The sequence below is a fragment of the Drosophila miranda genome, chromosome XL (assembly GCF_003369915.1).
Source record: "Drosophila miranda strain MSH22 chromosome XL, D.miranda_PacBio2.1, whole genome shotgun sequence".
In the NCBI taxonomy this organism is placed as follows: domain Eukaryota; kingdom Metazoa; phylum Arthropoda; class Insecta; order Diptera; family Drosophilidae; genus Drosophila; species Drosophila miranda.
Window position 1 is genome coordinate 8,715,231 of NC_046673.1, and position 18,822 is coordinate 8,734,052.

Consider the following 18,822-nt stretch of genomic DNA (forward strand, 5'->3'; position numbering starts at 1 on the left):
ATACATTTCCATTAACTTTTTTATATATTTTGTAACTGAAATATTTTCATATAAATGGTAAAATATAGTTAAAATCGCATTCTATTCACTATTGCCACTCTCTATACGATTCTCAGTGTTTTTTCTCAGATTTTAGGTGCATATGTATTTTTTTTTAATGGCGTTTTTGGTTTTCTTTTTTGTATGTAATTTACTCAGTAAAAAAACCCTATGGGGAGTAGATGATGGGTTGTGGGCTCCCCGAAGAATTGTATTCGCGATGTTCGACTATTTTTGGGCAGCCTCTTATGTTGTGCCTCTCTTTTAATTGTTTAATTTAATTAAATGCTCTTTAATGGTCTTAATTAGTGCTGCGACGGGGCGTGGCCCCAGACATGGTCGTTGTCTTTGGCCTTTTAAGGTGCCACCACGTAGAAGGTGCCCGAAAAAGAAACCCCAAAGCCGAAACCCGTTTTTCCGGGCTCAACAAAACATTTCTCAAGAATCTCATTGCACTCCGGAATTGGAGTTGGAATTGGAAATGGAGTTGGAGTCGGGGCTGGAGTTGGAGCTGGGCTTACATGCCACAAACAAATTAAGTTTAAATCACATTAAGAATAAAGAACAAAGAAGTGGCAGGCAGGCAGGCAGGCAGCCAGTGGAAGTGGCATCAAAATTGTTGTACAAAATCAAAGTAAGAAACAACAACAGAACTGGCCATAAAAAAAGAGAGTTCCACTCGGAATCGGAGTCGGAGTCGGAGAGAGAGAGACAGAGAGGTATGGGTTTTCCCAGAACCGGTTAAGGAACTCCTCTCTCTCTTTCTCTCGCTTGTGGCAGTGGCATACACACACAAACGAAAGATAACCCCTCTCTCTCTCTGTCACTCCGATCGGGATCCCAAATCCAAATCCAAATCCAAATCCAGATATCCGTATAGTACTGCAAACGGAAGTTCCATTCCTCCTGGCGATTGCACTCTTAACCCCACATTTAATTGTTCTATCTCTATCTCTCTCTCTCTCTCTCTCTCTCTCTCTCTTACTTTTACAGCTGCGTGTGTCCCACGGGGTACAAGGGCAAGGACTGCGACGAGAAGTACAAGCCCTGCAATCCATCGCCCTGCCAGAACGGCGGCAATTGTCGATCGAATGGCCTGTCCTACGACTGCAAATGTACCACAGGTGAGTGTTTATCGGGCCATAAGTACCATACATATATCTCCTATAAGTTATGGATTAGTTTCTAAGAATGAATGGGTTTCGCAGAAAAAAAAAAAAAAAGTGCGTTGATGTCTTGGAATGCCAATCGCTGTCTCAGCCAATTCCAAATGCAAATCTTGATGGCAGTCGCGAGTCCAAGCCAAGTTTATAATGGTTTCCGATTGCTGGCAGAGACCCGAGGCCACAAGTTCTCAGCTGAGACTTCTTTCAGTGAGTTCCGATGAGAACAGTTCTCGCCGTCCATGACTCATGACTAGCCACGAGCCAAACAGAGAGCCAGAGAGAGAGAGAGAGAGAGACTCGGCTGCTGCTGTGGATGCTATGGCTGCTGTGGCTGCCACATTCGCCCACGCGGCAAATCGACTACTGGCTGCTGCCACAAGGTTCAAACTCGTTTGTCAGCGTCAGCCACTGCCCGGCTCTGCCTCCCCCCACGCCGAGAACCCAGAGCCTCAGAGCATCATTCATCAGTTTGGTTCAACTTTTACATCCCAGAGACACAGGAGACCATTCGATTCCATTCCATTCCATTCCGCCATTCCAATCCCCCATGGCCGATCCACAGCCCATTACGAATTTCATCGAGCCGAGATCGTGGCCTCATCTGCTTCTTTCCAGCGCCCCGTTGTGGTGGCTCCTTAATGCGCTGATTGTGTGTTGCATGACCTCCTTAGGGCGTAACTGTGCTTAAGCATTCATTCCACTGATTTGTGGGAAGAGTGTGGCAGGCACTCAGGCAGGCAGCGCATGCGGGAGCCCCCCAAAAGACTGGCAGCCTCTTTTGACTATGGAATTTTCAGGATCTAAAAACTGGAAAACGATCGATTTTAAGAGACTTGTCTTTGTAAAAACATAAACCCTAATCAGCGAAGCTCGATTCAAGCTTCATGTACACGGCATGTATGTTGTTGCGGTTGCAATTCACTTGCTTCTGCGGGCTTAAAGGAAGAAACTACCGAGATTTTAGTCCTTCTTGCGATTGTTTCTTTATGGCACAAAAAAGGGGGGAACTAAAAGCCCCCTGCTAGGGAGCCTATCGCTATGTATCTTCCCCTCTTGCTGCCCCCACCCTTTCCGCACACTCTTCAGCTTCAGCTTTAGATTCAGATTCAGCAGAGAGCAACCTTCTTCTGTCGTCAATTGTCGCCCATTCAATGTTATTTCTTGTTGTATTCATCATCATCATCATGTAAATTGCTCGCATTGCATATACCCATTAGTACCCCCAGTGTACGTGTGTGGTGTGTGTGTGTGTGTTTTGTGTGCAATTTTCAATTAATTCATTTCAATTGAGGAGAATTGCACACGACATTATTTGCAGTTGCAGCAGCAGACAGCAACAACAGCCGTGGGGGGCACAGTGTGACCAGCCACTGGGAATTGTCACTCGCCTCTGGTCCGCTCTGCGTCCCCCCGTCCTTCTGTGTGTCGTCTGGCCTTTTAATTGCGCCCAATCAAAAATTCTAATGAGACAAAACGCGAACACCACAGGGCAGGGCAGGGCTGGGTTTCATTTTTGGATCGAATCGGATCGCATAGAATAGGATCGGATCGGATCGGATCAGTGTTGGGATCGTGTGAAAGTGTGACCGAAAATTGCAATATTTATTACGATGGGAAATGTTATAACGCCTTTTTGCGGCTGGTTTCTTGTTGTTTCTGGCTAATGTTGAGCAATCCCAACCGAATTACAACAGACAGACAGACACGACACGAAGCGCCCTGTGGACATCACGGCGCAATGGGGCACATAGAGGCTGTGGCTGTGGCCGGGGATGGGACTGGGACTGGGACTGGGACTGGGGCGGAGGCACTTTGGCATCTGGGGGGGAGGGGGAGTTGCACTCATTATGCAAAATAAAGAAAGAAGAAACAGAGCGAAGAGCCACGAGTTGGGGAGGTCTGGGAAACAAGTTGGAGAGACCAACAAAAATTCGCACAGAAACAAGAAAAAAAAAGGAAGGTTCAGAGGCCTCAAATTCGATCGTTCCTATTAAAGGGAATCTTTAAACAATGATTTATTTATTTACCTAATTAATCCAAGTATTAAATAGGAGCCTTCGACTCTCATTGGCTTTAGAAAGAAGACAGCTTGAGGGGGAAACAAAAGTGAAACAGAATTTAAAGGAATTCTTTGTGGTTTTCTCCATGCATATATTTCCGAATCCTTTCCACCCTGTATCTGTATCATTGGCCGTCCGCTGTTGGGGTTTCGGATAGATATTGATCCAATGATCTGATCTGCAAGCCGAGTGTTCCCGAGTGTTGGAGAGTTCAAAGTGCGGCGGTCACTAAGTGACTGGGTGACTTTTACTGTGGAAAAAAAAAAAGCGAAACGAATATGAAACATGTGTCTGTGTGTGCAACAGCAGATGTTGTTGTTGTTGTTGTTGTTATGCTCTGACTCTTTCTTTCTCTTCCTCTATCCTGAATTGATGAGCCTGCCTTGGTTTATTTAAAAATAAAAAAGAAAGAGAGATGAACGAGAGACAGACACTTAAAATGCCACTCTTCGTGAGTTCGTTCCAGGGTTCCAAAGTTCCAGGCAACAAGTTGCAGCAGTCTGTCTCTTTCCCTCTTACATGCATACATGTGTGTGTGTGTGTGTGTGTCTCGACTGTGGGCCCTTCCTTTTGTAGACCCGATACAAAATACTAAAAGACAAAAACGAACAAAAAAAAAACTCAACTTAAAACCGACCAAGCAAGAAAAACCATTAAAAACAAAGCTTGTGGGCGAGCGAGAGAGAGAGAGAGCGAGCGAGCGAGAGCTTTTTTTACCCCAAAAAACCATTGCAACAAGAGCAGCAGCCAAGAGAAGGAGAGCCAAAGAGAGAGAGAGAGAGAGAGAGATCACACATAAAGTGCGATTTAATTCCTCGAAACAAACACAAACACACAAGCACAAGCAAAGTAAACCAAAAGCAAAGTAAAGCGCAATGAACGAAGCCCAAAACTCGATCGAGTGTGGAGCGGCAGCGGGCAGGCGTGCGCGAGAGAGAGAGAGAGAGAGAGCAACCGAACACATGCCAGACAGAGAGGGCAAGAGCAAGCCGCCCCGAAGCGCGCGCGCAGCATAAGCAACATTTGTGTATACCCTACACCGCCGAGAGGCATTATGATTTCGATCGAATGTTTGGCAGCACAACAAATATTTAATACAAAATATGAATTAATTTAATTAAATAATCAATATATTTAGAACTTATTATGGACAATCGATCGGTGAGGGCATGTAAATAGTCGCTTGTCCGTAGCTGGCGTTCACTCTGTCTGTTCGAGAGGGAGGGAGTCTAGTGTAGTGTGGAATGGGGTAGAGCCCGACGCTCGTTTTGCTTGGCGCGCATTCAAGATAGCGCTGACCGGGCTTCAGCCAGCGTCCGCGTTCGCGTTCGCGTTCGTTCGCGTCGGCTTCGGGCTTCGGGCTGCGGCTTCGGGTTGGGGCTGGCCAGATATGAGACCGTGGGAAAGAACAACTAAAGACGTGTTGTACACACACACACACACAGAGCATATAGCGCATACACACACACACACACACACACACACACACACATGTATGAATGGCTCTGCGCGACGGCAGCGGCGGCGGCTGCCTTTCCTCGGTCTCTGTTTTTTACGTTATATTTTGTTTGCCCATTCGCTTCGCATGCGCAGCAGCAGCGTTGTTGTTTCGTTGTTCCGTTTTCAACATTGCCCGCCGCTGGCTATGCGCAGTAGGGAGGAGGGAGAGAGAGCGAGAGCGAGTACAGGTAACTTTTCTAGAAAGAGAGAGAGAGAGAGAGAGAGGGGGAGAGCAAGCCACGCCGGCTCTCTTTCTCTGTCTGTGGTGTTTGGAACAAAACATGTGCAACACAGCTGCAGAGCATTCCTCCAACAAGGCGATATTTTTAAGCGGCCTTTGCGCTTTGTGCGGCTCCTTCGCCACTGACAACCACCTTTTCTGTTGTATTCTTCCATTCCCTCGTCTTTTGTTGCTTCTTTGTTGTTGTTGCCTTAAACGTTTTCGTTTATTGAAGCATTTTATGATGTTGCCATAAATCTGTTTATGCACTTCATTGGACACACACACACGCAGCATGTGCATTTCCAGCAACCTCTGCCTTACCCTCTTATTAATATTCCATGGACAGAGCAGTCTTCGGAGAGAGAGAGAGCAGTGGCAGTGGCAGTGTGACCGTTTCATTCATTGAATCTTCCTTCGGCAGATTTGCAGATGAAAAACAGAAGCCAAAATGTACAGAAATCTGATCACTTTTTTTAATCTGAAACTGAAACTAAAAATATACCAAAGGTACATACATATATCAAATATGTATGTATTTTATTCAAGGCACATCCACTCCAAAGGGAAATTCAATCAAAAATGTATTTCAAAATAAGTTTTAAGAATGAAAATATGTATATATCTCCAACAGTATATTTGATTGATAGCTACAGTCGAACTTCCATATGGAATTAATTTTTGTAGAATATAGAACTACAGTGTCCTCCAAATAAAGTCAGTAATAGAGTAGGTCCTATAGGAATACATAAGCAGATGATCTCTCCCTCTATTTCTGGTTCCTTTTAAGACAAGGGGAAACTTGTCAGGTTTTATATATGATAAGCATTATTTTTATATATCTGTAATAATCAGATATATATCGATCTAGAGTAGGGTTTTTGATAGAGGGGAAATTATTTATGGATTACAAAAGAAATTGAAGAATTTTCGATGGAAAGCCACCAAAAGGTGGTTCCATTCCCGTTTATTTACAGATAATTTATCCTTAGATTTAATCAAAGTATAAGTTAAGGGTTCAATCGATCTATGATCGATAGCGATTAACAAAACGATCACTAACGAATGATGGTTTCTCTCTTTGTTTTCTGGGACAGGCTTCGAGGGGAAGAACTGCGACCAGAACATCGATGATTGCTCGGGGAACATGTGCCAGAACGGTGCGACCTGCATCGACGGCATCAACGACTACCGATGCAGCTGTCCGCCGAACTTCACGGGCCGCTACTGCGAGGACGATGTGGACGAGTGCGCCCTGCGTCCGGCCGTGTGCCAGAACGGAGCCACCTGCACGAACACCCACGGATCGTACAGCTGCATCTGCGTGAACGGCTGGGCCGGCTCGGACTGCAGCGAGAACATCGACGATTGTGTGCAGGCGGCCTGCTTTTACGGTGCGACCTGCATCGATGGCGTCGGCAGCTTCTACTGCCAGTGCACCAAGGGGAAGACGGGGCTGCTGTGCCACCTGGACGATGCCTGCACCTCGAATCCGTGCCACGAGGACGCCATCTGCGACACGTCGCCGATCAATGGCTCGTACGCCTGCTCGTGTGCCACCGGCTACAAGGGCGTCGACTGTTCGGAGGACATTGACGAGTGCGACCAGGGCTCGCCGTGTGAGCACAACGGCATCTGCGTGAACACGCCCGGCAGCTATCGGTGCAACTGTTCGCAGGGCTTCACGGGTCCCCGCTGCGAGACGAACATCAACGAGTGCGAGTCGCATCCCTGCCAGAACGAGGGCAGCTGCCTGGACGATCCGGGAACCTTCCGGTGCGTCTGCATGCCGGGCTTCACGGGCACTCAGTGCGAGATCGACATCGACGAGTGCCAGTCGAGTCCCTGCCTGAACGACGGCACCTGCCACGACAAGATCAACGACTTTACGTGCAGCTGCGCGCTGGGATTCACTGGCGCCCGCTGCCAGATCAACATCGACGACTGCCAGTCGCAGCCGTGCCGGAATCGGGGCATCTGCCATGACTCCATAGCCGGCTACAGCTGCGAGTGTCCGCCCGGATACACGGGCACCAGCTGCGAGATCAACATCAATGACTGCGACTCGAATCCGTGCCACCGCGGCAAGTGCATCGACGGCAACAACAGCTTCACGTGCCTCTGCGATCCCGGCTACACGGGCTACATCTGCCAGAAGCAGATCAACGAGTGCGAATCGAATCCCTGCCAGTTCGACGGCCACTGCCAGGACCGAGTCGGCAGCTACGTCTGCCACTGCCAGCCGGGAACGAGCGGCAAGAACTGCGAGATCAATGTGAACGAGTGCCACAGCAATCCATGCAACAACGGGGCCACCTGCATCGACGGCATCAACTCGTACAGCTGCCAGTGTGTGCCCGGCTTCACGGGCCAGCACTGCGAGAAGAACGTAGACGAGTGCATCAGCAGTCCGTGCGCGAACAACGGCGTCTGCATCGACCAGGTGAACGGCTACAAGTGCGAGTGTCCGCGGGGCTTCTACGACGCCCACTGCCTCAGCGACGTGGACGAGTGCGCCTCGAATCCGTGCGTGAACGGCGCTCGCTGCGAGGACGGCATCAACGAGTACATCTGCCACTGCCCGCCGGGCTACAACGGCAAGCGCTGCGAGACGGACATCGACGAGTGCAGCAGCAATCCGTGCCAGCACGGCGGCACCTGCTACGACAAGCTGAACGCCTTCGCCTGCCAGTGCATGCCCGGCTACACCGGCCAGAAGTGCGAGACGAACATCGACGACTGTGTGACGAATCCGTGCGGCAACGGCGGCACCTGCATCGACAAGGTCAACGGCTACAAGTGCGTCTGCCGTGTGCCCTTCACGGGCCGCGACTGCGAGAGCAAGCTGGACCCCTGCGCCAGCAATCGGTGCCGCAACGAGGCCAAGTGCACGCCCAGCTCCAACTTCCTGGACTTCGCGTGCACCTGCAAGCTCGGCTACACGGGCCGCTACTGCGACGAGGACATCGACGAGTGCTCCCTCAGCTCGCCCTGCCGGAACGGGGCCAGCTGCCTGAACGTGCCCGGATCGTACAAGTGCCTCTGCACCAAGGGCTACGAGGGCCGCGACTGCGCCATCAACACGGACGACTGCGCCTCGTTCCCGTGCCAGAACGGGGGCACTTGCCTGGACGGGATCGGCGACTACAGCTGCCTGTGCGTGGACGGGTTCGATGGCAAGCACTGCGAGACGGACATCAACGAGTGCCTCAGCCAGCCCTGCCAAAACGGGGCGACGTGCAGCCAGTACGTGAACAGCTACACGTGCACCTGTCCGCTGGGCTTCAGCGGCATCAATTGCCAGACGAACGACGAGGACTGCACGGACAGCTCCTGCCTGAACGGCGGTAGCTGCATCGACGGCATCAACGGCTACAACTGCAGCTGCCTGTCGGGCTTCTCGGGGGCCAACTGCCAGTACAAGCTGAACAAGTGCGACTCCTCGCCCTGCCTGAACGGAGCGACGTGCCACGAGCAGCGGGACGAGTACACCTGCCACTGCCCCAGCGGCTACACCGGCAAGCAGTGCGGCGACTATGTGGACTGGTGCGGCCAGTCACCCTGCGAGAACGGGGCCACCTGCAGCCAGATGAAGCACCAGTTCAGCTGCAAGTGCTCCTCCGGCTGGACGGGCAAGCTGTGCGACGTGCAGACCATCTCCTGCCAGGACGCCGCCGACCGGAAGGGGCTCAGCCTGCGGCAGCTGTGCAACAACGGCACCTGCAAGGACCACGGCAACAGCCACGTGTGCTACTGCTCGCAGGGCTATGCCGGCAGCTACTGCCAGCAGGAGATCGACGAGTGCGCCTCCCAGCCGTGCCAGAACGGCGGCACGTGCCGCGACCTGATCGGCGCCTACGAGTGCAACTGCCGCCAGGGCTTCCAGGGCCAGAACTGCGAGCTGAACATCGACGACTGTGCCCCGAATCCCTGCCAGAACGGCGGCACCTGCCACGACCTGGTCAAGGACTTCAGCTGCAGCTGTCCGCCCGGCACGCTGGGCATCATCTGTGAGATCAACCAGGAGGACTGTGTGCCCGGCGCCTGCCACAACAACGGCAGCTGCATCGATCGCGTCGGCGGCTTCGAGTGCGTCTGTCCGCCCGGCTTCGTGGGCGCCCGCTGCGAGGGCGACATCAACGAGTGCCTCAGCAATCCCTGCTCGAACGCCGGCACCCTCGACTGCGTCCAGCTCGTGAACAACTACCACTGCAACTGCCGGCCGGGGCACATGGGGCGCCACTGCGAGCACAAGGTGGACTTCTGCGCGCACAGTCCCTGCCAGAACGGCGGCAACTGCAACATCCGGCAGAGCGGCCACCACTGCATCTGCAACAACGGGTTCTACGGCAAGAACTGCGAGCTGAGCGGCCAGGACTGCGACTCGAATCCCTGCCTCGTCGGCAACTGTGTGGTGGACGACGACGGCTTCGGGTATCGCTGCGAATGCCCGCGCGGCACCACCGGCGAGCACTGCGAGGTGGACACCCTGGACGAGTGCCAGCCGAATCCGTGCCAGCAGGGCGCCGCCTGCGACAACCTGCTCGGCGACTACGACTGCCTCTGCCCCAGCCGGTGGAAGGGCAAGCGCTGCCACGTGTACGACGCCAGCTATCCGGGCTGGGGCGGCTCCGGCAGCTCCAGCAGCGGCCTCGATCGCTACGCCGCCGATCTCGAGCAGCAGCGGGCCATGTGCCGCCAGCGTGGGTGCCAGGAGAAGCAGGGCAACGGCATCTGCGATGCCGAGTGCAACAGCTACGCGTGCAACTTCGACGGCAACGACTGCTCGCTGGGCATCAATCCGTGGGCGAACTGCACCGGGCCCGAGTGCTGGAACGTCTTCAAGAACGGCAAGTGCAACGAGGAGTGCAACAACGTGGCGTGCCACTTCGACGGCCACGACTGCGAGCGCAAGCTGAAGAGCTGCAACTTCCTGTACGACGCCTACTGCCAGAAGCACTACGGCGACGGCGTCTGCGACTACTACTGCAACAATGCCGAGTGCAGCTGGGACGGCCTCGACTGCGAGAACAAGACGCAGTCGCCGCAGCTGGCGGAGGGCGCCATGTCCGTCGTGATGCTGATGGACGTCGAACAGTTCCGGTCGCTGCAGGCCCAGTTTCTGCGCAACATGAGCCACATGCTGCGGACGACGGTGCGCATGAAGAAGGACTCGCTCGGCCGGGACATGATCATCAACTGGAAGGACACCGTGCGCATGCCCGAGATCGAGGACACGGAGTTCGCGCGCAAGAACAAGATCCTCTACACCCAGCAGGGCTACAAGACGGGCATCCAGATCTACCTGGAGATCGACAATCGCAAGTGCACCGAGTGCTTCCAGCATGCGGCAGAGGCGGCCGAGTTTCTGGCCGCCACAGCGGCCAAGCATCAGATCAACGCCTTCCCCATCCACAGTGTACGCGGCGTTCAGAGTCCCGGCGACGATGACGGCGGCGAGCCGCCGGCCAACGTCAAGTACGTGATCACGGGCATCATTCTGGTGATCATAGCCCTGGCCTTCTTCGGCATGGTCCTGAGCACCCAGCGAAAGCGGGCCCATGGGGTCACGTGGTTCCCGGAGGGCTTCCGCGCCCCGGCCGCCGTGATGTCGCGGCGTCCTCGCGATCCGCACAGCCAGGAGATGCGCAACCTGAACAAACAGGTGGCGATGCAGAGCCAGGGCGTGGGCCAGCCGGGCGGCCACTGGTCGGACGATGAGAGCGACATGCCGCTGCCGAAGCGCCAGCGCAGCGATCCCGTCTCCGTGGTGGGGCTGGGCAACAACGGGGGCTATGCCAGCGACCATACGATGGTCAGCGAGTACGAGGAGGCCGACCAGAGGGTCTGGTCGCAGGCCCATCTGGATGTGGCCGATGTGCGGGCCATCATGACGCCGCCCGCCCACCAGGACGGCGGCAAGCACGATGTGGACGCGCGCGGTCCCTGCGGCCTCACGCCCCTGATGATCGTGGCGGTGCGGGGCGGCGGCCTGGACAGCGGCGAGGATATCGAGAACAATGACGACAGCACCGCCCAAGTCATATCCGATCTGCTGGCCCAGGGAGCCCAGCTGGACGCCACCATGGACAAGACTGGGGAGACGTCGCTGCATCTGGCCGCCCGGTATGCGCGGGCGGACGCTGCCAAGCGGCTGCTCGACGCCGGAGCGGACGCCAACTGCCAGGACAATACGGGCAGGACGCCACTGCATGCCGCTGTGGCGGCCGATGCCATGGGCGTGTTCCAGATCCTGCTGCGGAATAGGGCCACCAATCTGAATGCTCGCATGCATGACGGCACCACGCCCCTGATACTCGCCGCCCGGCTGGCCATCGAGGGCATGGTCGAGGACCTGATCACCGCCGATGCGGACATCAATGCGGCGGACAATTCGGGCAAGACGGCCCTCCATTGGGCCGCTGCCGTCAACAATACGGAGGCGGTGAACATCCTGCTGATGCACCATGCCAACCGCGATGCCCAGGACGACAAGGACGAGACGCCACTGTTCCTGGCCGCCCGCGAGGGCAGCTACGAGGCCTGCAAGGCCCTGCTGGACAACTTCGCCAATCGCGAGATCACCGACCACATGGACAGACTGCCCCGGGACGTGGCCAGCGAGCGGCTGCACCACGACATTGTCCGGCTGCTCGACGAGCATGTGCCCCGCTCGCCGCAGATGCTCAGCATGACGCCGCAGGCGATGATCGGCTCCCCACCGCCGGGCCAACAGCCGCAGCTGATCACCCAGCCGACGGTGATATCGGCGGGCGGCGCCGGCAACGGCGCCCACGGTGCCGGCAAGCAGAGCAGCCAAACGGCCAAGCAGAAGGCCGCCAAGAAGGCCAAGCTGATCGAGGGCAGCAGTCCCGACAACGGCCTGGACGCTGCCGGCAGTCTCAGGCGCAAGGCAAGCTCAAAAAAGACAAATGCGGCCTCAAAAAAGGGGGCCATGAATGGGAATGGGAATGGGAGTGGAAATGGGAATGGGACGGGCCTCAATCCCGTACAGCTGATGAGTGGATCCACGACGGGTGCGGGATCCGGTGCGGTAACGGGTGCGGGTGCGGGGGCACCATCTCAGCCACCACCGACATCCCTACTGTCGTCGGCTGCCGGGGCCGGAGTGATGGCCTCGCTGGAGCTGGATGCCTCCTCGCCGCTGGGCGTCCCCGGAATGAACGGGAACCTGCCCAGCCCGTACGACACCAATTCGATGTACTCGAACGCCATGGCCGCGCCACAGCCCAGCGGCCCCAATGGAGCCAAACAGCCGCCGAGCTATGAGGATTGCATCAAGGTGAGTGTCCATCAGTCGAAGGAGACAGGAGGAGCCCAGGAGGCAGCATCTAATTGGTTTTTGCCTACATTTCACAGAACGCCCAGTCGCTGCAATCACTGCCGCCCGGCAATGGCCTGGACATGATCAAGCTGGACAACTATGGCTACTCGATGGGCTCGCCCTTTCAGCAGGAGCTGCTCAATGGCCAGGGACTCGGAATGAACGGCAACGGCAACGGCAATGGGATCATCGGCGGCAGCCGCAACGGGCCTGGTGGCATGTGCGGCCTCGTCGGTGGCCTGACGGGTGCCGGCAGCAATGAGCAGGGTCTCAGTCCCCCCTATTCGAATCAGTCGCCGCCGCACTCGGTGCAGAGCAGTCTGGCCCTGTCGCCGCACGCCTATCTGGGTGAGTCCATCCAGCTCCATGCCAGAATCCACTTGCTAATCGCATCTGTGTTTCGTTTTTTGTTTGTTTGTAGGCTCTCCATCGCCAGCCAAATCACGTCCTAGTTTGCCCACATCCCCGACGCACATACAGGCGATGCGGCACGCCACACAGCAGAAGCAGTTCGGTGGCAGCAATTTAAACAGCTTGCTGGGCGGCGGCCAGGGGCCACAGAGCTCCCCAGTTAGTCTGGGCATCATCTCGCCCACCGGCAGCGATATGGGCATTATGCTTGCCCCGCCCCAATCATCCAAGGGCAGTGCAATAATGCAGACGCTATCCCCACAGCAGCAGCAGCAGCAACAGCAGCAGCAACAGCAGCAACAGCAGCAGCAGCAACAACAACAGCAGCAGCAGCAGCAGCAACAGCAGCAGCAACATCAGCAACAGCAGCAGCAGATTGGAGGCCTGGAGTTCGGTTCAGCAGGTTTGGACTTGAATGGATTTTGTGGATCTCCGGGTAAGAGTTGTCGCCTGCCCAAAGCATGCAGAAAATGCAGAAATAATGTATTAATAATCTCTCTATTCCCATATTTCACAGACTCATTTCACTCGGGTCAAATGAATCCGCCTTCAATACAAAGTTCAATGTCCGGATCATCGCCATCGACCAACATGCTATCGCCGTCGTCGCAGCACAATCAGGCCTTCTATCAGTACCTAACGCCGCCCAGTCAGCATTCGGGCGGACACACGCCGCAGCATCTCGTCCAGACACTGGACAGCTATCCCACACCCTCGCCGGAATCGCCCGGACACTGGTCCTCATCATCGCCCCGTTCGAATTCGGACTGGTCCGAGGGCGTGCAATCGCCGGCGGCCAACAATCTGTACATCTCGGGTGGCCATCAGGCCAACAAGGGATCCGAGGCCATCTACATATGACGACGGACGGACAGACTGCCAGAATGCCTGAATGCCGCCTGAGGGCCGCTGAGTGCTGGAACGACGGACCGAACGGTGGTGCATGCGACTCTTAAAGAGTCCCTGGGACTACGTTCTACAAATATAAACAAAAGAAAAGCTAAAAAACTATATATTTTTACGTTTTTAGTGTCTGTTTAGGGAATAAGTTTTAATTTAAAGAAGCCGATCAAAATAGAAAGAGAGCGAGCAAGAGATAGATACAGAGAGAGAGACAGAGAGAGCGTAATAATTTGTAATAATTTAAATTCTATTTTTTAATGATTGTTGTACAGTGCGCGTTGAAATCGTTGGATGATCTAGATCGCATATATATATATATATATATATATCCATACATATCTACCCATATATGTAGATATCTTTTAACCATCTAGATGCATACGTAGACTAAGACTAAGAGGACTTAAGTGGTCGTCGTTTTGTGGCGCATTTGATTTGTCGTAACGTCATCGTCGTCGCTTCCAGTTAACAAAACAGAAACAAAAACAAAAGACAGAGAAAACCTTAAACTAGCGAAAAATACTGAACGATTGGCACTCTATACCGTTCCGATCAGATATATGTAGCTATAAGATCTAAGGACACATACACACATACGGATATATATACATATATGTATATATATATATATATATATATATATATATATCATTAGACCTAAGTCTAGGCTACGTTTAGCCATTAAGCTTTTATCGAATTCTACGATTATCTGATATCCGATATATTTTGGAGTTCTGTTAGTATCGAAACTGAAGTGCTTATATAAACAAAATTGTTAGATATACTACACATAAAAAAATCCCATTTTTTTTTACACCACGTTTTTTTTATTATTATAATTACAATTATAAAACTATGATACGATTATTGTGTATTATTACATTTTAAACTAAGCTAAACTGTAAAAAGATTCTCATAAATGTTTGAATTAAGGCGAGAAAACAATTCCACAAAATCACAATCATATAAAAGACAACAAACAAACGAAACGCAACAACAAAAAACAAAACAAAAACACACAAAAAAACAAGACAAGAACGAATAGAAATGTAAACGAAAAGAAAAGACCTTAACCAGCCAAGTTTTCTATATATATAAGCCCCTTCCCCCTTCACACTCCCCCCTAAAATCTAAGTTGATGGATAGATATTTTCAAAAAATATGCAACGGGGAAATTAGACACTAAAACTTAAACAAAAAAAAAAAAAACCGATTTTCTTGTTCGATTTATTACAAATTTTTTATTTGAGTTTTATTCATTCTTCTTTCCATCTCTATTTTTTTTTGTTTTCCATAAGTTTTTAATGTGTAAATTGTAAAATTATTTGTTTTCCTAATCTAAACAGCAAAACAACAAACATAAATGCAACTTTTTTTGACATAAATAATAAATATTAAATAATTATTTTAAAAACAATTAATTTTTGTCGATTTTTGTATATGACAGAAGGGAATGCTAGAAGCGGCCATAGATAAAGGGATGCATAATCACAACTAGAAACGATAGTACATATGTATATTTAGAGGTTTATCCCAAGGCATTGCATGGCTCTCCATCAGACACTCCAAAAAGTGGGTTCATCTTCTGGGCATTGACCGCTTAAAAGAAGGCTTTGAAAGTCAACAAACAATCAACAAAGCCATTAGCACGCAACTACGCATTGGAAACCCTACAGCCTGAAGTCCCTAGACCCCACTTCCATATCCACTGGGAGCAGGCATCGTCCAAGTTGCACAGGCATGGCTTTCGGCTAGCCCCTCGATAGATTTGGGATATGTTTTGAGAGTCCCTCTGGACAAATATTTTCCACAATGCTGACGCGGTATGGCATCATAGTTTTCTTATCCGTCCATTATCTATGAGTATAATTTTGTGTGTTAACACACTCCACCTGCGCCTGGCTTTGGCTGTGGATACCCTGATGGCTTATACATAAATACTATATATAGTCCACATAATCACACAAGAAAGATCATCAATGCACCGCAATTCCCTCTCTGTTTGATTTAATATTTACTACGGGCCCCCTCTCGAATGGAGGCCCTAGACAAGAGTCAAGAGAGGCAGATCCCATCCGTGGATTTAGTGCCTTTCCGGGGATTGAGTTTGTGGTTCAGCCCTTTCTAGAGTATGTACTATCGTGGTGTCTGATTGGAAGATGTTCCTCGGTTGAGCCTCGCTATTGATCAGCGAGGTAATGACTTCAAAGGCGACACCTGAAAAAGTCGAAATATAATGAATTTATATAGTTATTTGAAGCTAGTAAACAAACCCATAATTGAAGCATATGCAGCAGTAACAACGATTCACCCCCCCCTCCAGAAACAACTCAATTTGGGTGATTGCAATGTGTATTACATTTAAGTTAACATATTTTCGTTTTTAAGCGTAATTGGTTGCTGCTCTTTAGATAACGTGTCCCCCAGCACACCCACACAGCGGGGGACCCGTGAAGTGACTGTGTGCGTTGTGTCAAGACTTATTGTACAAGCGAGAAAAAAAAACCATGCAATTTTGACTAAATTGACTTCTTTGTTTCCTCCGGAATGGGCTCAGTGGTGGTTGGCCCTGAGGACGACGACGTGGTTGTGGTGGTGGTGCTGCTGCTACCACTGGTTGTGATGATTGTAGTTTTAGTCTCCTGGCCGTCCGAGGCTGTAGTCGTGACTGTTTCAGATGATGTGGTCTCCACCGTATCGTTGTCAGCGTTTGCCTTCTTGCCACCGGGCACAAATGGACAGACGCCGCCCTTGCACTCGAACGGGAACTCCGGCCCCGCCTTGATCACATTCCCCTGGGCGTCCTTCTTCTCCCACGGATTCCAGTAGCGCAGCAGAATGGGCTGCACGAACTTGTGCCAGATGTAGAGCAGCAGCGGAATGATAAAGCACGGCACGCACACCATTTTCCCTAAACAGATGCCGGATGGGTGGTTACTAATATTCAATTGTCCATTGGGAAAAACCCATCTGCCACTCACCTGTTATTATTTTCGTAAAAACTATTCCTTGATATTTTCCCGACGTAAACTTAATAAGTTGCTAGTCAGCAGCTGATTTATCGATAAGATATACCGATTTAAAATTTAATGTTCTATTGTACGTACATATTCCTCGTTTTTGATATTCCGTCAAATATTACTAACTGATAGAACCTTCAGCCCTGCCCACATAATTTTATCCGATTAATGAATCAATTTTCTACTTGACTGGCTTGTTTTAAATACTTGACTTGTTTTCCTGCTACGTCGATTGCTTTTATTGTTATTGGCTCAATTTTGGTGTCTCGTACATCGATAAGAAATCGAACTTAGCCCCGTTAACCCCCATCTATTTAAAGAGTTCAACGAATTAAGGTAAATGGCGGAAAATATTGCTGATTGTAAATTCTTCTTGTCATCCATGTCATCTTTTCTCTGAACTTAAAAAAAACTATGATATCTTTCACCTGTACTGCGCAAAAATTATTTAATTTTCATTATTTTCGGCTTACAATGGGTTAATTTATCTCGTTCAAGGATTATAAGCCCTATTTCTCGATTTTGATATTCCGTGTAATATTATTAGCCAGATGGATCTTTCAGCCCTGCCCACATAATTGTATCCTCTAAATCAACCTATTTTCTACTTGGCTGGTTTATTTTAAATACTTGCTTTTATTGAATTTTGCCTTAAAAAAGGGTTTGGAGAAAAGGTCAAACAAAAATTAAACGTAATCGTCCCTATTGCTCAATTTTTATATTCCGTTGAATAATTTTGGCTAACTAAAACATTCAGAGCTGCCCACATAGTTTTATTCCATTGATGAATACATTTTCTACAAGATTAATTACTTTTAAGTTCTCCCATTTATTGTATTTTGACTGAAACAAGGTTTAAATAAAAAAGTTCAACGAAAAAACAGTCGCAATGTTGTCACGTCAATGTTGCTGGTAATTGAAGACTTGTTGCTTATCAACCGATTAATTTCGTTCAATAAAAAAAAAACCCCCCAGAGCTGTTTAAAAATGTAATTCCACATATTTAAATATTCTTCGCTTGTCGTTTATTTCTTCATAAAAAAATTGTTTCAATCATAGTGGTTTTCCTAGAACATTTTGACAAAACATCTAATTTGATAAAAAGTGGCAGCGCCACCCCGCTGTTTTGAGTCTGTATTGCACTTGTGTTTGTTGCTAATTTCTTTAATCTCAACATTAAGGCAAGAATGCAAAATCCAGTTGCGGGAATCTGACTTTTTCTCCTCGTGGCCGTCAAAGTGTGCAGTAATGGGTAGCAAAATGTCAAACATTAAACTAGATTACCGCGCCATACCCAAGCTCAGTGGTTCTCAAAACTATTGGCAGTGGCGCATCCTTTTGACAAAATATCTGGAGTGCAACGATCTCTGCAGGTGCGATAATCTCGTAGAAGTAAGTCCCATGCAATTTCCATATCTTCCAGGCGTAATCTTCTGATTATTTTACCCAGACTCCCCAAACGAAATTCCTACTTTTGGCCAGCATCGAGAGCGATTTAATTAAACCCGTATATGAACATGAGAGCTGTCAATATATATTCATGGAGTTGGAGGCACGTTTTGTTGCATATTAATAATATGGTGAAATATTCAATTTGAATTTAATAATAATTATTAATTTGCCGTGCTTAAAGAAAAGTATTTGTGTTTTTGTAATTTTTTCCTATGCCTTTAACCGATCGGATCGTGCACTGCCTCTGAGCCGCTCTCTGTTTTTATCTTCGTCCGGAAATTAAGAGAACATATGTATACACACATATAACCATATGAATAATTGGTTTTGATTCACCTAAATACATATATGTACATAGGTTACCCTATATACGATCAACTCCGAAAGAATCTCCTGCGACACTTCTGAAAGAGTCTTCGGCGACTCTTCGGGAACAGAAGAGTCTTCCCAGCAGAATATAAGAAAGCAAATTCAACTTTTGACGAACCCCTGCGACTCTGCGGCGATGGAAAATGCTTTCTAGGCTATACCAATACATATTAACTCAGACGCACACAGCGCGTTTGCTTGCCGCCGCTAAAATTTAGATCCTAAATAATGTTCAGAGCGTATCGTACGTTTGTTGTTATTTTGATCTTTGTGATTGTGCTTCGCATTGTATACATATCTTCGCTCTTTACTGATTTCTTTCTAAATCTTTTTGTCT

General features: G+C 50.1%; 2 protein-coding genes across 2 annotated transcripts in view; one reads left to right on the plus strand and one right to left on the minus strand.

The window, feature by feature from the left end:
* The window catches only part of LOC108155701 (neurogenic locus Notch protein), a 40,818-nt gene extending 25,964 nt beyond the window's left edge, over positions 1 to 14,854 (plus strand). Inside the window, exons 5-9 of the mRNA XM_017286683.2 lie at positions 1,033 to 1,163; positions 6,083 to 12,288; positions 12,366 to 12,678; positions 12,752 to 13,177; positions 13,259 to 14,854. Coding sequence (XP_017142172.1) covers positions 1,033 to 1,163; positions 6,083 to 12,288; positions 12,366 to 12,678; positions 12,752 to 13,177; positions 13,259 to 13,602 — 7,420 coding nt within the window. The 3' untranslated portion in view covers positions 13,603 to 14,854. The remainder of the gene's footprint in view (positions 1 to 1,032; positions 1,164 to 6,082; positions 12,289 to 12,365; positions 12,679 to 12,751; positions 13,178 to 13,258) is intronic.
* Positions 14,855 to 15,978: 1,124 nt separating this feature from the next.
* Positions 15,979 to 16,890, minus strand: LOC108164956 (UPF0729 protein GD16342). The gene is made up of 2 exons (XM_017300957.2): positions 16,626 to 16,890; positions 15,979 to 16,555 (listed from the first exon to the last, which is right to left on the minus strand). Exon 2 carries the CDS (start codon positions 16,548 to 16,550, stop codon positions 16,164 to 16,166), a length of 387 nt encoding a protein of 128 aa, XP_017156446.1. The 5' UTR covers positions 16,551 to 16,555; positions 16,626 to 16,890; the 3' UTR covers positions 15,979 to 16,163.
* Between the last annotated feature and the right edge of the window lie 1,932 nt (positions 16,891 to 18,822).

Bases quoted from the DNA above. Each gene is read 5' to 3' on its own strand.
- LOC108164956 (XM_017300957.2), bottom strand. From the start codon at position 16,550: ATGGTGTGCGTGCCGTGCTTTATCATTCCGCTGCTGCTCTACATCTGG.